The sequence below is a fragment of the Plecotus auritus genome (assembly GCF_963455305.1).
Source record: "Plecotus auritus genome assembly, chromosome: 10".
NCBI lineage: Eukaryota > Metazoa > Chordata > Mammalia > Chiroptera > Vespertilionidae > Plecotus > Plecotus auritus.
In genome coordinates, this window is record NC_137785.1 from 20,353,450 (window position 1) to 20,372,345 (window position 18,896).

The 18,896-nt window shown below is 45.7% G+C and overlaps 2 protein-coding genes across 4 annotated transcripts in view; one reads left to right on the top strand and one right to left on the bottom strand.

Annotated features, from left to right (window-relative positions):
• The window catches only part of SNRPA (small nuclear ribonucleoprotein polypeptide A), a 752,186-nt gene that overhangs the window by 61,747 nt on the left and 671,543 nt on the right, over positions 1-18,896 (bottom strand). The gene's annotated exons all lie outside the window — the stretch shown is intronic.
• The window catches only part of NUMBL (NUMB like endocytic adaptor protein), a 36,546-nt gene that overhangs the window by 1,250 nt on the left and 16,400 nt on the right, over positions 1-18,896 (top strand). For 2 of the 3 annotated variants that reach the window (XM_080643390.1, XM_080643391.1), the window contains exons 2-6: positions 2,393-2,477; positions 4,350-4,489; positions 5,548-5,622; positions 5,711-5,785; positions 7,881-8,021. In XM_080643390.1, the coding sequence (XP_080499516.1) occupies positions 2,393-2,477; positions 4,350-4,489; positions 5,548-5,622; positions 5,711-5,785; positions 7,881-8,021 (516 nt within the window). The remainder of the gene's footprint in view (positions 1-2,392; positions 2,478-4,349; positions 4,490-5,547; positions 5,623-5,710; positions 5,786-7,880; positions 8,022-18,896) is intronic. The other variant, XM_080643392.1, reaches the window with a different exon arrangement.

Here is an 18,896-nt window from a genome sequence, read left to right on the forward strand (position 1 = left end):
GACAGCTGCTCTAAAAGAACCCTGTACTTTTTAGTCTATGTTTGCGTGTGTGCATGGTTGTGACTGTGGGGTTGTGTCTGTGGTTCCATCTTTAGTGACCCCGTGTTTGTGTGCCTTGGTAACTATAACTGGGTATGTGAAAGTGCATATGTTGAGTCTGGGGTTGGACTTGTGTGTGGTTGACTGAAGATGTGGGTGGAGTTGCGATTGTGTGTAAATGGAGTTGTGTCTATGACTGTCCATGTGCAACTCTCCCAATGACTGTGAACGTTTGTGGTTGTGTCTGGTTTTATATTTGTGTCACACATAGGTCTGTGGCACACAATGTTACTGCCATTGTATATGAAGTCAGTCACGTTGTGCCTATGTGACTGGGTTTGTGTGATGGCACTGTGACTTGTATGTTTGTATGACTGGTCTGTGTATGTGACCAGGGTTATATAAATGACTGTATCTAGCTGTGTGTTGATACTCAGTGATTGTGTGTAGTTACAGTTGCGAATATGTGATTTGGGTTATGTACTTGACTTGGGGTCTGAAACTCTGGCTGACCATTAATAGTGGGTTATTTCACTGTATCTGACTCAAGATGTAGGTGTGTCTGTGTCTGATGGCACCAGGCTACGGTGTGTGTTGGAGGGAGTGTAGGTGACTGGGCTTCTATATTTGTGTGACCTGCATGTTTGTGACCCTGGGTGACTATAAGTACTTGTGTCTGTGTCATGGGCTGTGAGAGCATGTCTGTAGCTTGTGACTATTTGGTGTGTGTGTGTCTGTGTGTATGCTCGACTGCTTGTGTTTGAGTGTGATTTGGTGACAGCATGACTGTCAGGAGCTGTGTCTTCTGCATAAACGCAGCTGTAAATGCTATGCCTGGGTCACTGTATTTCTGAGCATGCACCTGACTGTGTGCGTGTAGTGTGTAAAGTGGAAATTGTGTGCTCATGTCTCTATGTGTGAGATATGTGTCTGACTACATGGGGCTGTGATTGTATGTGGCCATGTGTCTGTGTTACTTGTGTGTTTGCATGAAGAGAGACTGTGTGTTTCTCTGTGATGCTATGATATGGTACAGCTGGGTATGGGATGTTGGGTGATGAAATTATGACTGTGATATACTGTATGGTTGGGTAATATGGACACTGATGTTGTGTGACTTTGCATACATGACCAGTTCTGAAATGTGTATGGCTGTGACTCTGGACACCAGCTGTCTGGCTGTGTCTGAGTGTGGCCATCCTTGGGGACAGTTGTCTCTGGGTGGTTGTATGCATGTCTTGAGTGTGCCAGCCTGTTTCTTTATAATGCATGGGCCACGGCCATCAGTGTCTCTGTCTGATTGGGGATGGAGGACTGTCCATATAAGTTAGTTGGTACTGTGACTAAATGTGAGCCCCTATGACTGGGTATGTGTCATTGTGTGACAATGTGTGTGTGACCAAAAAGGTGTACCGGTGTGACTGATACCAGGGGTTGAATGTTTATGTGCAGCTGTGTGCCTATAGATGATTAAACACAAGTGGCTGTGACTGGGTGTGGCTGTGTGTATGTCTGTGTGACTTGTGTGTTTGCATGAAGAGAGACTGGGTGTTTCTCTGTGATGCTATGACCAGATGTCAGATGTCAACACATAGCAGTGGAGCTAGGTGTGATAAGTGTTTATGTCTGTGATTTCATCTGTGTGACTGGGTGTGATTCTACGTGAGTGGGTCTGTGATGTGAGTATCTTGGGTGGCTGCCTGAGGAAACGTAACTGTCACTGGGTGTGGCTGTACGTATGCCACTCTGGTGGGTATGCCTGGGCTCAGCTCTTTGTATGTAGCTGAAAAAAGAGAAGTGGCCAAATATCAGTAGCTGGCATAACCAGGTGTTTGTGGCAGTGCCTAGGCAGGCTGGGACTCTATATGCATGTAGACATATGTCTGTAGTGGAGACTGTGTGTATCTGTGAACATGGCTATGTGACAAGATGTTTGTGGTGGCTGTGACTGTTTAGGTAAGTCTGTGTGACCTGGTATGTATAGTTGTGGTTGTATCTGTGTAAAACTAAATGTGCAGAGTTGTGACCCGGTCCTAGGGATAACTGTAGGCATGAGTTGCATCATACACGTGATTGTGTATCCCTGAACACATGTCTAGAGGACAAGGCTACTCCCCTACTCACACCATCCCTGTGGGTACTAAGAGCCTCATGAGCCCAGAATATCCCCTAAGAAATGTCCCCAAAACACAACCAGGTGGCTCATTTCCCTTGTAACAGTTGCTATGACAACCAGGCTATCAGCAGGAGCCTGAGATGGAGGAGGGATAGCTGATGCCCAAAAAGGGGGTAAGGTAGGGGAGTATGCCCATCCCAAGCCAGCCTCTCACCTTTTCCTCTGTCCCTTGGGCAGGGCAGACCCAGAAGGCCTGAGCAGCATCTGCCCCCAGCCCCCTGTGGGGCCCCGGGGCCCCCTGAAACCTCCAGGACGGAGTCAGGTGAGTGAGCAGCTAAGAACAGGACCAGGACTGAGTGCGTGGGTGGGTCTGCCTAGCATGCCTAGCAGAAGTGTCCCTGCAGTCACACAGGCCTAATCACACTCATGAGCAGATACCCTCAAACCTCTTCCCTGTACACGCAGTGACCATCCAAGCCCGACTCGTGCACAGATACACGTACCTGGACCATGTTATACACACTGAGACACTCAGACACACATCGACCTCCCCACACACACAAGTGCAGGGTCACAAACATTCAGACACATTCCCAGACTATACCTAGACTCCCTCAGACAGGTGACTACAAATACCAACTCTTAGATACACACTTTTGCACACAGTCAGCCAGACTGCATGTACAGACCCACATTTTCATAGACAACAGCCAAACTTTCTCAAGGAGACAGACACTGCCTCACAGACAGTACCTGTGGACCCATTCTCTCATAAAGGTTACGCTTTTACATACAGAAGTCTCACAATAATACCCAGCACTCATCGACAACAGCTATGTTCCCACGTAGTCACATCCTCATAAATAACAGTCACAAACAACTCTCAAAGGCAACAACCTCATGGGTGCATACTGGCATATCCTCAGAACAACACTCCTGGACCCAATTCTATAACAACCACATGCTCTGACACAGACCTACCTTTCCAAACAACAACTGCAGTCTTGGACATAGACATGGTTTCTTGGGTAACTGTCATACATATGCTGTCAGAGGCAGCAGTCATCAATGACAATAGCCACACCCTCATGCAGACACACAATTCAAAGACACCAGCTTCTTGCTCAGAGACACTCACAGGCAACATTCCCTAACACACACTCACAACCACTCTCACACATAGATCCCCTTCAGCAACAATCTTTGAGGACCTGCACTGACAGACAACCACCACACTCTTGGACATAGATCCCCTCGTGGCCAGCCTGCACAGACACATACTCTAGGAAACAGCCATTCTCAGACCCACTTCCTTTTGTACAGCCTTCAGAAATACAGTGCCTAGGCAGGCTGGGACTCTCTATATGCATGTAGACACCCTCACAGACACCATTCAGGAACACCACCTGCATACTTGCTTGCACACACACACAATCCCCATCTGCTGGTGCTCTGTCCTCGGTGTGCCTTCATCCTCTTCCTGGGACTGCCACTATGGCTTGTCAGTCAGTGAAGACTGTCTTAGTCAATGAAGACTATCTTAGTAGCTGGCTGCCTCCACCCTCATCCCTATCTCTGACAGTCACAGGTGCACACTGCCCCAGGGTCTCCTGCCTTAGACTAGACACCGTTGTTAGAGGGGTGGTATCCCTGGGGCACAGAGACAAGCCCTTGTTCTCCATACCCTCTGCCTTGGCTCTGGACCTCAATCGCTGGACCTTCTAAGGCCCCCACACATTGGACCCATGCTGCACGCATTGGACCCATGTAACTCCCAACTCCTGTTCCCTCTGACCACCTCACCCCCTGACCTCATTCCCCTAAAGCCATTGACCTCATGACCCCTGGCTCCATGCCCTGTAATCCTGGGACCTTCCAATGCCTTGACTTCCCATTACTTTGGATTCTCATGATTCTAGACTGTCACATCCCCAATCTCTAGAGTCGACCCTTAAACGCAGTGACCCCTATCCCAGACCTCCCTATCTCTTAGCTCCATGTCTTCTGACTCTTGCACTCCCCTGCCATACATCACCCCCTTTCCCTGTCACTGCTGCTGGTCCTAACCCAGTGACCCCCTAAACCTACTCCCTTGTTATCTCACCCCCTTGCTCCCCGAGCTCTGTGTCCATCCTCCTTGAGCCCCATGCTTCTGGCCCTGGCCCTTGACCCACTCCCTGTCCTGTGTCAGCAGACGGGGCTGGCACAATGAACAAGTTAAGGCAGAGCTTGCGGCGGCGGAAGCCAGCCTACATGCCTGAGGCGTCTCGCCCGCACCAGTGGCAGGCAGACGAGGACGCGGTGCGCAAGGGCACGTGCAGCTTCCCGGTCAGGGTGAGTGAGCAAGGGCGCGGGCGCGGGCGCGGGCGGGGGCGGGGCGCAGCGCATGCGTGTCCCAGTTGGCTGAGGAGGTTCTGTCCTGTGTGGCGGAGGCAGCGTATCCACAAAGAACTGTGGAGCCTGCCGAAGCGTGACCCTACTGCCTGAGTCCTTCACAGTCGGAATTAAAAACCTAGCCCTGGCTGGTGTTGTGCAGTTGTAGGTGCACCAAAGGTCCCTGGTTGGATTCCCGTGGGTTGTCTGCTAGATCCCCAGTAGGGGGCGTGTAGGAGGCAGCAGGTTGATGTTTCTCACATCGATGTTTTTGTCTCTCTCCCTCCCTCTCTCTCTAAAATCAATAAAAACATATTTTAAAAAACTACACGCGTTCTCTTGTACCAGGAAAGTGTTACCTGGGGGACGTCATGCCTGGGTCCCCCCATTTTGTGGGAGCTCACAATTTCCAGAGGGCACTGGAGAGTCACAAAGATTTTGTAGCATTTTCAAATCCTTTTATGACCCTTTACAATCCACACTACACATTTATAAGGGAGACAGCAGGTTCAGGTTTAAATACCAACTTGGTCCATTCCCCTAGATGCAGACCATTGGGCGGTATGGGAAATGCTGGTGGAAATGAGGAAGGGAAGGCAGCCAATCAATGGTGTGTTACTAAATTGCAGCTGTGGGCAACTGTGCTTAATGCCAATGGGGACTCTGGGAAATAGAGCCATCTACCCACAAGGGGAGGGAGCTAGAGCATGTGTACCCCAAATCCCATCAGTTATTGCTGGGGCCAGTTCTCAGGCTCAGATGCAGATGCTGGCACTCAGGACAAGAATGATGTTGTTAAGGCCCAGGAATAGAGGCAGGATGGGAATCACTGCCGCACACTCTCGTTTGTGTATTTGCGATGGGAATGCGGTACCCATCTTGTAGAGTTGAGGTGCAGAGTAAATGAGTTAATACATGTGTTGTGCTTAGGACATTGTGTAGAGCATCACAGCTGCTCAGGGAACACTAGGAATTATTGATTACTCTGCTTATTTCATGTCCTGTTTCCTCCCTCCAAGTACCTGGGTCACGTGGAGGTGGAGGAGTCCAGGGGGATGCACGTGTGTGAGGATGCTGTGAAGAAGCTGAAGGCGGTGAGTGAGGGGCTGGCGCAGAGAGGGGGCAAGGTCAGACCCCAAGAGGCAGTCCTCATCCGGCCCTCTATTCTCACCTCCCCACCAGATGGGCCGGAAGTCCGTGAAGTCGGTCCTGTGGGTGTCAGCCGATGGGCTCCGAGTGGTGGATGACAAGACCAAGGTAGGAGGTCTTTAGGGTTAGGAGAGGGCACCAGAGGGCCCCTCTCCTCATCCTGCTCAAATGGGGCTGAGGATGCTTTCCCACCCACCTCTAGGACGTCCCTCTCTCAGGGACCTTCTAGACCAGTGGTCAGCAAACTCATTAGTCAACAGAGCCAAATTATCAACAGTACAACGATTGAAATTTCTTTTGAGAGCCGAAAACCGACTTCTGTGCATGGGCCACAAAGTTTCAATCGCACTGTACGTGCGCACCCACACGTGGTATTTTGTGGAAGAGCCACACTCAAGGGGCCAAAGAACTGCATGTGGCTCGCAAGCCGCAGTTTGCCGACCACTGTTCTAGACCATGTGCTCCTGCAACATCATGGCACACCCCAGTCATAATTCAAGATTGAGTCCTGTGGTTATTTGTGAGCTGGCATAGATAGTGGGCAAGAGCACAGACTGTGGAGTAGCTGCCTCAGCTCCCATCCCAGCTCACCCACTTACCAGCTTGGTGACCCTGGGTATGAGATGTTACCCTTCTGTGCCTCAGTTGTGTCATCTGTAAAACGGGCATAATAAAGACCCTGCCATTACCTGAGAAAGGGTATCACACAGTTTAAAACTGTGCCTATGTCAAATGAAAAATAATACCGATTGGTTGTTTTGTCACCAAAAAGGATTTATTCGGGAAAGGGAAACGGTTGCAACCCAGTGCTTGCAGACAAAAGAAGCCACATGCACAGGCTGGCCTGCGTGCCAAGATGGAGGGGTATTTATAGAAGGGAAGAGGAAGTTAAGGGAAGAAGTTAGAATATAGACTTTTACTATAAACACTAGAGGCCCGGTGCACGAAATTTGTGCGCAGGTGGGGTCCCTAGGCCTGGCTGGTGATCAGGGTCAGGCCAGTCGGGGCCTGAAGGCCCTGGCAGGGTCGGGAGAGGAGGTGACGGTTGCCAGGCTGGGCATGGAAGGAACGGACACTTGCTGCCAATGCCTCCCCTCTTCCTCTTTCCCTCACTGCCTGCCACCACTTCAGCGGGCGGCTGGCTGATTGGGGCCTGCCAGCCTGGGGGAGGGACAAGGTGTGGGAGGTTGGCCACTGGCCCTGAGGAGGGAGCCGGCCTTGGCCCCTCTGGGAAAGGGGCCATGTCCACCGCCACCCACCCCCAGTTCCCCGTCCCAGCTCAGGGTGCGATAACCAGACGGGGCCTGTTGGCTGGGGGCGGCGGGGGTGGGGGGGGGCGGGCGGGCAAGGAGGAACTGTGGGAGGTTGGCCAGCGAGGGGAGGCTGGCTGTGGGGAGCGCACTGACCACCAAGGGGCATCTCCTGTGTTGAGCGTCTGCCCCCTGGTGGTCAGTGCGCGTCATAGCGACCTGTTGTTCCGGTTGCTTAGGTTTTTATGTATATAGGTAGGGTTCTTGTGATTACATAGAGTGTGAGAACTTCCATAAGCCCTAGCTCCTCCTATAGGCCCTCCCAACTAAGTATATGTGCTTAAAGCTGCTATTGGTCTTTATCACCTGGTACAGCGTAAGTGTTCAGATCAATGAATGTTAGCTGTCCTGTGTTTGTTGTCGGTCTACCCAGCCAGAGAGGAGTGCCATGGAGCCAGGATCTGGGTGGCTGTTTGCTCACTTTTGAATTCCCTGCCTCCAGCCCAGAGACCACCAGAGGAGGCAGCCAGCACACGATGAGAGTTAGTTAATGACAGAACAGTATTGACACTTTTGCACAGGCAGCCCCTCAGCCTGAAATACTGTTCCCTGCTTTTTGCTTCTAGGAAGCGTTGCCTGACTCCACCCCCTAGATATATCCAAGTTGGGTCAGGCACCTCCTCTTGGCTCCTGCAAACCCCTGTGCCTTCCCCATCCCATCTGTGATCTCTCTGCCTGTACCTCCCTCATTACAGCCTAGTTCTCTCCTGGTGATGGGTCTGGTTCTGCGATAAACTGGGGGCCCCATGCCCGTAGGGTCCACAACAGAATGCATACTGCCTGCCCGGTGCCTACCCCAATCAGAATGGGATATAGAGCAGACACTAAGGGAATGTTGAATGAATACATGAAAGACAGTTCACATTCTTCTCGGCCTCCCCGGCCACTCCCAGGACCTGCTGGTGGATCAGACCATCGAAAAGGTCTCCTTTTGTGCTCCTGACCGCAACCTGGACAAGGCTTTCTCTTACATCTGCCGTGACGGGACCACCCGCCGCTGGATCTGCCACTGTTTCCTGGCACTCAAGGACTCCGTGAGTATCGCCAGAGCCCAAAGCCTGCTGACTCCTCTCCCAGTCCCTGCCATCCCAGCCCCTTCCCGGGCCTGCCATTCACCTCTCCTCTCCAGGCCTGCTGTCCTCATCCAGAAAAGGGCTGTACTCAGAGCCCCTAACTGAGAGGACATTGTAGACTTGAGGAGGTTTTATTTTTTTATTTTTTTTTAAATATATTTTTATTGATTTCAGAGAGGAAGGGAGAGAAAGAGAGAGAGAGATAGAAACATCCATGATAAGAGAGAATCACTGATCGTGGATCGGCTGCCTCCTGCACGCCCCACACTGGGGATCGAGCCCACAACCCCGGCATGTGCCCTTGACTGGAATCGAACCCGGGACCCTTCAGTCAACAGGCCGATGCTCTATCCACTGAGCCACACCGGCCAGGGCTTGAGGAGGTTTTAGAATAATGACTGGCACATGGGAAACACTCAGGAAAACACTGGTTACCGTCCTCCTTACTATCAGTAGTTCTTCATGTTTCTCTGACTTTTCTAATTGAGGACCGTATACATACATGTGCACTCCTTGTCCAGCTCCATGAATTTTTGTTTATGGATAAGCCCCACCCAGGTCAAGTTTGGGGTTTCCTACCCCCAGCAGGCTCCCTCAGGCCCTTCTCAAACAATATCCCTTCCTCACTCTTCCTTCAGCCTTGATTCATTTCCCCTGGGTTTCTTTATATTTTGGGGGGGGGTCAAGGTCCCCTCTGAGAATCAAGTGAAAGCATCAAATGGGCTGTTTTCTCCGTCGTATTTTCTCTGAGGCTAGTAGCAGAAAACCCCCAGATACCAGTGATTTCAGTGAAATGGACGTTTCCTTCTGTTTTACGGGAAAGACCCAGAGGCAGGCAATGCAGCACTGGTGTGGCTCCCCTCCACTCAGCCGGCCACAGCTCCTTTTATCCTGCTGCTGAAGGAAGTCTCACTTCCTGACCCAGGACGGATGCGCACGCTCCAGCCTTCACATCTTCCTCCACCCGCAGCATGGAGAGGCGCGTGAAGAGGGCATGTCCTCTCCTTTGTGGGAGCTGCGTGTCGTTTCTAATTGCATCCCACTGGTCAGAACCTAGTCACATGGACATCCCTACCTGCAAAAGACAGTGGAAAGTAGAGTCTTTATTCTGCCCTGTCACCTGGACCCTGAATTCAGTCCCCCACCCAACTTGGGAGAAAGCCACAATCTCAGCCTCCTACATTAGCCAGTTCTTCGGTTGCTGGCAAGAGAAACCAATCTGGCTAACTTAAGCCTAAAATAAAATTCTTGGAAGGCTATGGGAATCTCACAAAATCAAAGGGCAGTCAGAGCAGTAAGTAACAGAAGGGCAGAGAGCAGGACATCCTGGGGACGTGGCAACAGGGGACAGGTCCTTCAGGGAACCATTGTGAGGTGAACCCAACCCCTAAAGCTTTGGGTTCACATTCTGATGAGAGGGCATGGGATTGGCCTGGCTCGGGTCACCGTCTTCCCGTTGGCCAGGGGAAGGGAGGGCACCCAGGTTGCTTTACCCAGTGTTGTAAAGGAGTTCCCCAAACGGGATTCTTGGGTAAACTGGACAAGTAAAATAACACCTGTACCTTGCAGACCTTAGCCATCTCCACTCAACGATTCCTTCATATTGAGAAATTCCCACTGCAGAGAGCTCTGAGCCCCCGGAACGAGTCAATACCCAGATTTCCTCACACACACAATTTTAGACCTGAAACCAGGAGTATAGAAAACAAATTTGAGGGTGTCAGTATTGATTAGTCAGTACTAATTGGGGCTGGTACTGCCAGGGACTAGCGTGGAGATATTTGAAATGCAGAGCCCATAGCAATGGCTATTTCCGGAGAAATAGCAGAGTAGTTGTATCAGTTATCTGTTGTGCGTAACGAATTTCTCCAAAATTTAGCGACTTAAGATATCAATCACTTATTATGCCTCACGTTTCTGTAGGTCAGGAGTTTGGGAAAGGCTCAGCTGAGTAGATCTGCCTCCGGGATCTCACACAGTGGCAACCAAGTGGTGTGTGGAGCTGTAGCACAGGAGACCGGCCAGACGTCGCTCTCTTCATGTAGTCACAGGGTCTCTACAGCAGCGGTTCTCAACCTTCCTAACGCCGCGACCCTTTAATACAGTTCCTCATGTTGTGGTGACCCCCAACCATAAAATTATTTTCGTTGCTACTTCATAACTGTAATTTTGCTACTGTTAATGAATCGTAATGTAAATATCTGTGTTTTCCGATGGTCTTAGGCTCTACAGCAGCGGTTCTCAACCTGTGGGTTGCTAGCAGGGTCGCCTAAGACCATCGGAAAACACAGATATTTACATTACGATTCATTAACAGTAGCAAAATTACAGTTATGAAGTAGCAACGAAAATAATTTTATGGTTGGGGGTCACCACAACATGAGGAACTGTATTAAAGGGTCGCGGCGTTAAAAAGGTTGAGAACCACTGCACAGGGTCTCACCGGCATGGAGGCTTCAGAAAGCTGGATTTCTTACACAATGGCACAGGGATCCGAAACAAGGGGGGCGGGGGGCGGGCGGGAGAGAAATTGCTTCAGTGCAAGTACTAGCCAGGAGGAAGCTGTGCTGCCTTTCTGGACTTGTTCTTGGAAACCATAGCATTGCTTCCATGTTACTCTCTGTGTCCAAACAGTCATAGAGGTCTTCCCGGACTCAGGGAAGAGAACATAGGCCTCACCTCTGATGGGGTAATTACAGGGTCTGGAAGGGCATGTGGGGCCAGAAATTTGTTGCAGCTGTTTGTTTGTTTTTTAAATACACTGCCATCTGATTAGTGTGGATTTGGTGTCAAACCACCTAGCTTTGGGACCTTAGGCACAAGTGACCTCTCTCCAGGACTCAGTTTTCTCCTTCATAGAATGCGGGGTCATAGCAGCACCTCCTCACAGGTTTGTTGGGGAAGCTTTCTCATTACGGCCACACACAGAAAGTTCTAAACAGAATCTTGTAATAAGGGGCTAGTAAATAGGAACAGTTGCTGTCATCTGAAAAGGAGTCAGGGATGAGAATCAAAGCAAGAAAAGGGCAGGGCCATCTCCTCTGGGTAGAGTGTGGCCTTGGGCGAATCCTTCCTGCTTCTGAGCTTCAGGTTATAAACATTAAACAGTGGAATTCCCAGGATTCCCCAAGTTTAATTCTTTTTAGGTGAAATTTACATTAAATTAATAATTTTCAATTCAGTGGCACTTAGTACATTCACAATGCCGTTTAACCATCACTTCTATCTAGTTCCAAACATTTTCATCACTCCTCAAAGAGACCTCATGCCCAGTAAGCAGTTACTCCCTGCAACACCCTCCCTGCCCCGTCACACACAGTAAGCCTCTGGCAACCTCTAATCTGTTTTTTGTCTCTGAATTTACTTATTCTAGACATTTCATACAAATTGTATCATACAGTACATGGTCTTTTGTGTCTGGCTTCTTCCACTTAGCATTGTTTACAGGGTTCATCCTTATTGTGTTTGTTTTTTGTTTGTTTGTTTGTTTGTTTGTTTTTTTAATATATTTTATTGATTTTTTACAGAGAGGAAGGGAGAGGGATAGAGAGTTAGAAACATCGATGAGAGAGAACCATCCATTAGCTGCCTCCTGCACACCTCCTACTGGGGATGTGCCGGCAACCAAGGTACATGCCCTTGACCGGAATTGAACCTGGGACCCTTCAGTCCGCAGGCCGACGCTCTATCTATCCACTGAGCCAAACCAATTAGGGCATTGTTTTTTGGTTGAATAATATTCCATTGTATGGATTAGCCACATTTTGTTTATCTATTCGTTCATTGATGGAAATTTGGGTTGTGTCCACCTTTGGGCTCTTGTAAATAGTGCTGCTATGGACATTTGTGTGCAGGTATTTGTTTGAGAACCTCTTTATAATTTTGGGGGGTATTACTGGGTCATAGAGTAAACTTATGTCTAACTATTTGAGGAATTACCAAATTGTTTTCCACAGTGACTGCACTATTTTACATTCCTGCTAACAATGTACAAAATTTCTAATTTTTCCACATCCTCATCGACACTTTTTAAAAATTTTTTTGTATTATAGCCATCCTAGTAGGTATGAAGTAGTTATCTCATTGAGATTTTGATTTGCATTTCCCTAATGACTAATGATGTTGAGTATCTTTTCATGTGTTTATTGGACATTCGTTTACCCTCTTTGGAGAAATGTCTTTTCAAATTCTTTACCCATTTTTTAATTGTATTTTTATTTATTTTTTATTTTGTTAATCCTCACTGAGGATATTTTTCCATTGACTTTTAGAGAGATAGTGGAAAGGAGGGGGCGAGACAGGGAGAAACATCGATGTGAAAGAGACACATCCATTGGTTGCCTCCCACATGCGCTCTGATCATGGCCAGGGATCAAGACGCAACCGGTATGGGACCCTTTAGTCTGCAGGCTGATGCTCTATCCACTGAGCCAAACCAGCTAGGGCTGTCTTTTTATTTTTGAATTGTAAAAGTTATTCATATATGCTTTATACTAGACTGTTATCAATTATATGATTTACAAAAATTTCCTCGCATCTGTGGGTTGTCTTTTCACTCTCTTGATAGTGTCCTTTGATAAACACACATTTTTTATTTTGATGAAGTTCAATTTATCTGTTTTTTTTCTTTTGTTGTTTTGTGCACCCGTTGTCATATCTAAGGATCCATGTTTTATTTCAAAAACCTCATGCTTTATTCTAAGAGCTTTATAGTTTTAGCTCTTATATTTAGGTTTTTGATCCATTTTGAGCTAGTTTTTGTAAATGGTTTGAGGTAGGGGTTCATCTTCATTTTATCATGTGTTTATCTGTAGTCCCAGCACCATTTGTTAAAGAGGCTATCCTTTTCCCACTGAATAGTCTTGGCACCCATATTGCCAAGAAAATCAATTGACTATATATCTCGGTGCTCAATTGTATTTCATTGGTCTGTATTTCTGTCTGCTGCTTCGTGCACACCCACTGCTGGGATAGAGCCCACAACCCCAGCATATGCCCTAACTGCGACTCAAACCATGACCTCCTGCTTCTTTGGTCAATGCTCAACCAATGAGCCACAATGGCCAGGCAGTATGACACTGTTCTGATTACTGTAGCTTTGGAGTAAGTTTTGAAGTTGAAAAGTATAATATTTTGTTCTTTCTCTAAATTGTTTTGGCTATTCTGGGTCCTTTGCAATTCCATATAAATTTTCAGATTAGCTTTTCCATTTCTGTAAAAGTCCATTGGGATTTTGATAGGGATTGAATTAAATCTGTAGATCACTTTGGGAAATATTGCTATCTTAACAAGGTGAAGTCTTCCAATCTATGAATACAAGATGTTCCATTTATTTAGGTCTTTATAAATTTCTTCCAGCAATGTTTTGTACTTTTCAGCTTATATGTCTTTCATGTCCTTGGTTATATTTATCCCTAACCATTTTGCTCTTTTAGATGCTATTATAAATGAAATTATTATTTTTTAAAATTATTTTATTATTTACTTGTTTGCTTTTCAACTTTTTTTTTCTTAAATCCTCACCTGAGGGTTTTTTTCCATTGATTTTTAGAGAGAGGGAAATACAGAGAGAAATATCGATGTGAGAAAAACATCAATTGGTTGCCTTCTGCATGCGCCTTGGAGCCTGCAACCAAGGTACATGCCCTTGACTGGAATCGAACCCGAGACTCTTCAGTCTGCAGGCTGATGCTCTATCCACTGAGCCAAACTGGCTATGGCTAAATGAAATTATTGTCTTAGTTTCATTTTTGGATTGTTCACTGCTAGTGTAAAGAGGTATAACTGATTTTTGTCACTTTTATATCCTACAAATTTGCTGAATTCATTTATTAACACTAATAATTTGTGGATTCTTTAGGATTTTCTATATTCAAGATCATGTCATCTACAAATAGAGATGATTTTACTTCTCCCTTTCCGATTTGGATGCCTTTTATTTCCTTTTCTTGTCTAATTACTCTGGCTAGCACTTCCAGTATTGTGTTAAATAGAAGTGATGAAAATGGGCATTTTTGTCTTGTCCTGATCCTAGGGAAAAACTTTCAATCTTTTACCATTGAGTATGATGCTGTGACTTTTTCATAAATATCCTTTGTCAAGTTGAGGAAGTTCCCATCTATTCCAAGTTTGTTGAGTTTTTTTTATCATGAAAGTGTTGCATTTTGTCAAATGCTTTTTCTGCATCAATCAAGATGATCATGTGGGTTTTTTTCTTCATTCTATTAGTGTATATATTACATTGATTGATTTTCATGTGTTGAACCAATCTTGCATTCCTGGGATAAATCTTACTTGATCATGGTGCATAATCATTTTAATACACTTCTGGTATTTTAATACACTTGCTAGTATTTGGTTGAGGATTTTTGTCCCCAAGTGTAACTTTAAGAGGTGGCTGAGCATCTTGATTAGGAAACAGAAGTCTGACAGATATCATGAGAATCCTAATTCTGCCATTCATTATGATAGGTGTATTAACTGAGCTGCAGTTTCTTCATCTGTAAAACAGGTTCATTAGAGTGCACACCTAACCCTGGCCAGTGTTCTCAGTGGTTAGAGCGTCGGCTCGCATACCAAGGGGTCATGAGTTCAATTCCCAGTCAAGGGAAGGTACCTGGTTGCAGCTTCAATTCCTGGCCCCAGTTGGGGAGTGTGTGGAAGGCAACCAATCTATATGTTTATCTCACATCAATGTTTCTCTCCCTCTCCTTCTCGTCTCCCTTCCTCCCTTCCACTATCTCTAAAAGTCAATGGAAAAAATATCCTTGGGTGAGGAGGGTGGGGATTAACAGCATCAACAAAAAAAGAGTGTGCACCTCCTGGCATTGTTATGAGGATTTCATAAAAGGATGCAAGTCAGGGCTCAGCCTGGGCTGGATACATTTACACTGATGATCATGTGGTGGTTCTCTGTGCTGCAGACCTTGCATATATTAGTTTACCTGATTCTTGCAGTAACCCTGTGAAGTAGGTGCTGTTAGCAAGCACCTCATTTTACAGATGAGGCTCAGGCACTGAGAATGAAGTGATACTCTTGAGACCACACAGCTGGGAAGTGGAAGCCAGCATCAATCCAGGCCGTCTGGCCTTGGAGCCTCTCAAGTAGACACTCAGGAAATAGTGACTGCAGTTTTTTACTCCCAATGTTTTATTAGAAATTGTTTTCAAGCACGCAGCAAAGTCAAAAGACTTGTACAGTAACCAGTCACCTGTACACATACCACCTAGATCCTGCCATTTACATTTGCCTTTGTCACTCTAGTGCCTATCTGTTCATTTCATTTTTGATGCATTTAATTTATTTATTTATTAAAATATATTTTTATTGATTTCAGAGAGGAAGGGAGAGGGAGAGAGAGATAGAAACATCAATGATGAGAGAGAATTATTGATTGGCTGCCTCCTGCATGCCCCCTCCTGGGGATCGAGCCCACATCCGGGCATGTGCCCTTGACTGTAATCGAACCCAGGACCCTTCAGTCCCCAGGCTGGCGCTCTATCCACTGAGCCAAACCAGCTAGAGCTCATTTTTGATGCATTTTAAGGTTGCAGATACCTGAACACTTCCCCCATACTTCAGCATGCATACCATTAAGTAGAATTTATATTTTTCCAGCTCTTTTTTAAAGTAAAATAGCTACTTATTCAGTCTCTTGTCATGACAAAATGTTTTGAGGGTATACCGCTGTATGAGCACATCCTCTTAACAGGCAAAATTGTACATCAAATTATATTACATGTTACCTGAGTATATAAAAATGCAAAGTGAAAATTATTTCAATTCCTTTTAACATTACTAGTAACCAATTCAGCAGGAGACATGAGACACAAAATCTTAGTAAAATGACACAGAAAAAGTAATAATGTAATTTTCACATAAATTTAACTTGTCATACTTTGTTATGAATATACAAAGGCAATCTTTTAAAATGTTATATTTGCTAAGATTCTGGCAACAGCTTTATGTAACAAGACAGAGCATACCAGGCCTGCCACTCAACTTGTGTGTGATGTCTCAGCTTCAATATGAAGCTATTAAAAAAAAACCCACAACCTAAAACCTGCTTTTCACATGCTAAATATCTTGGCAAGAATGCTGTTAAATGCAGTAAGGAATTTAAGATAGCAAGAATTAAAGTTAATAAAAAGCTAAACATCACAACCTAAATAAAATTCATACAAAAAATAACTATTACTAGTTATATAAAAAATTTCCTGACTGGTGAAAACTTAACAGTATAAAACATGCACTTTAAAATCTTTAGCTGTCAAGTTCAAAAGGTACCAGTGTCTAGGTCCTGACCAGGTTAGTAGGTTGTAGCATCTTCCCGATGTGCTAAGGTTTTGGGTTTGGTTCCCAGTCAGAGCACACAGGAGTCAACCAATGCATGCATAAATAAGTGGAACAACCAGTCTCTTATCTTCTCCAAAGCCAAAGTGTAGTCAAAATTAATTCAAATGTTATAACACATTTTAATGCTAAAATTCCTTCAGTATTTATTGAATTAGAGGTAAATCCCAGAGCTTCTGGGCTTTCTTATGCTGTAAAAGGCTGTTTCACTCATGACAGAGACCAAGGATGTCACTAAGCTGGGCGAAGCACCAGACTGCCGTACCCAGCTCTGACCTCCCAAAGCATGGCTACTGTGTCCCCAGAAACAGGCTGTGTGAGGATAAAAGGCACAGTTACAGAAATAGCAAACCACTACCACCCAACCCTAAAAACTCCTTCCCCAGGTAAATAAAAGTATGCAAGGTGAAAAAATTAAAATACACTTATCTACAGAGTAAGGATTTTGAAATGACAATGTAATCCCTACTTCAGAAATGTTAACTGAAATCACCCGCTCAATTCTGTTTACATGTTAATAATGGGTCCAGACTAGATTTCTGTTGATTTGTCATTAGACTAGAGGCCCAGTGCACAGATTCGTGCACCAGTGGGGTCCCTTGGCTTGGCCTGCACTCTCTCGCAATCCAGGACCCCTTGGGTGATGTTGGAGGCCCGGGACACAGATTCGGCCTGATCCCCGTAGGCCAGGCTAAGGGACCCCACCAGTGCACGAATCCATGCACCGGGCTGGTTTCAGCCCGATCCCTGCAGGCCAGGCCAAAGGACCCCAGCAGTGCACGCATCTGTGCACCGGACCTCTAGTGTGCATATGAGATCTTTGCTTAATTTCTTTCCACCCTCCCCCTCCCCCCTTCCCTCTGAGATTCATCAGTCTGTTCCATGTTTCCATGCCTGTGCATTGAGCATCTGCCCCCTGGTGGTCAGTGCGCATCATAGCTAACGGTCAAATGTTCACTTGGGCTTTTATATATATAGATACTTCTTGTCAAAATATTAGCTTATTCCCAACTATCAGTCACTAGGTATGACTGCAGTGCATTATCTCCCAGAATTATTAGGAAATAGAAGAGAAAAAGACAGATATTCAAGCCCCTGGCAACTTTTATGACCCTTTCACATGGCAACATCTGAGTGGCTACAGAGCAGTCCAGGAATAATTCTAAAAAACAAAAAAATTTATGCATGTTGGTAGATACGTTATAATTCTCACAGTTGAAATTTCCTCAACATTACACTTTCTTTATAAGGGAATCCTGATTTTTCTCTTTTTTAAAAAATTAAATCTTTATTGTTGAAAGTATCACATATGTCCCCCTTTTATCCCCATTGACCCCTTCTAGCCAACCCCTGCGCCACCACCCCCTCCACACACACACACACACACACACACACCTCAGGCCTTGCATCCCTGAAATAAATCCCACTTGGTCATGGTGTATAACCTTTTTAATATATTGCTGGATCTGATTTGCTGTGCTAATATTTTGTTGAGGATTTTAGCATCTGTGTTCATGAGGGATGTTGGCCTGTAATTCTCTTTCTTTGTAATGTCTTTATCTGACTCTGGAATTAGGGTAATGCTGGCCTCATAAAAAGAGCTTGGAAGTGTTCCTTCCTCTTGGATTTTTTGGAATTGTTTGAGAAGTATAGGTGTTAGTTCTCTTTGAATGTTTGGTAAAACTCCCCTGTGAAGCAATCCGGACCAGGGCTTTTGTTTTCTGGGAGTTTTTGGATTACTGCTTCTATTTCCTCTGTTGTTATTGGCCTATTCAGGTTTTCTGATTCTTCCTGATTCGGTTTTGGGAGATTGTATTTTTCTAGGAATTTATCCATTTCATCCACATGGTCCAGCTTGTTGGCATATAGTTGCTCATAGTATTTCCTTCCAATCCTTTGTATTTCTGTGGTGTCAGTTGTTACTTCTCTGCTTTCTTTTCTGATTTTATTGTATTTATTTGGTCCACTCTCTTTGTTTCTTTTTTTAAAATATATTTTTATTGACTTCAGAGAGGGAGAGAGAGATAGAAACATCAATGATGAGAGAGAATCATTGATTGGCTGTCTCCTGCACGCCCCCTACTTGGGACTGAGACCACAACCCGGGCATGTGCCCTTGACTAGAATCAAACCCGGGACCATTTAGTCCACAGGCTGACGTGCTATCCACTGAGCCACACCAGCTAGGGTTCTCTTTGTTTCTTGATGAGTCTGGCTAATGGCTCATCAATCTTGTTTATCTTTTCAGAGAGCCAGCTCTTGGGTTCATTGATTTTTTGTGTTTTTTTTTTTAGTCTCTATGTCATTTATTTCTGCTCTAATCTTTATTATTTCCTTCCTTCTACTTACTCTGGGCTTTTCTTGTTCTCTTTCTAATTCTTTAAGTTGTAGGGTTAAATAGTGTATGATTAATTTTTCTTGTCTTATGAGGTAAGCCTGTAGTGCTATGAACTTCCCTCTCAGAACCGCTTTTACTGTGTCCC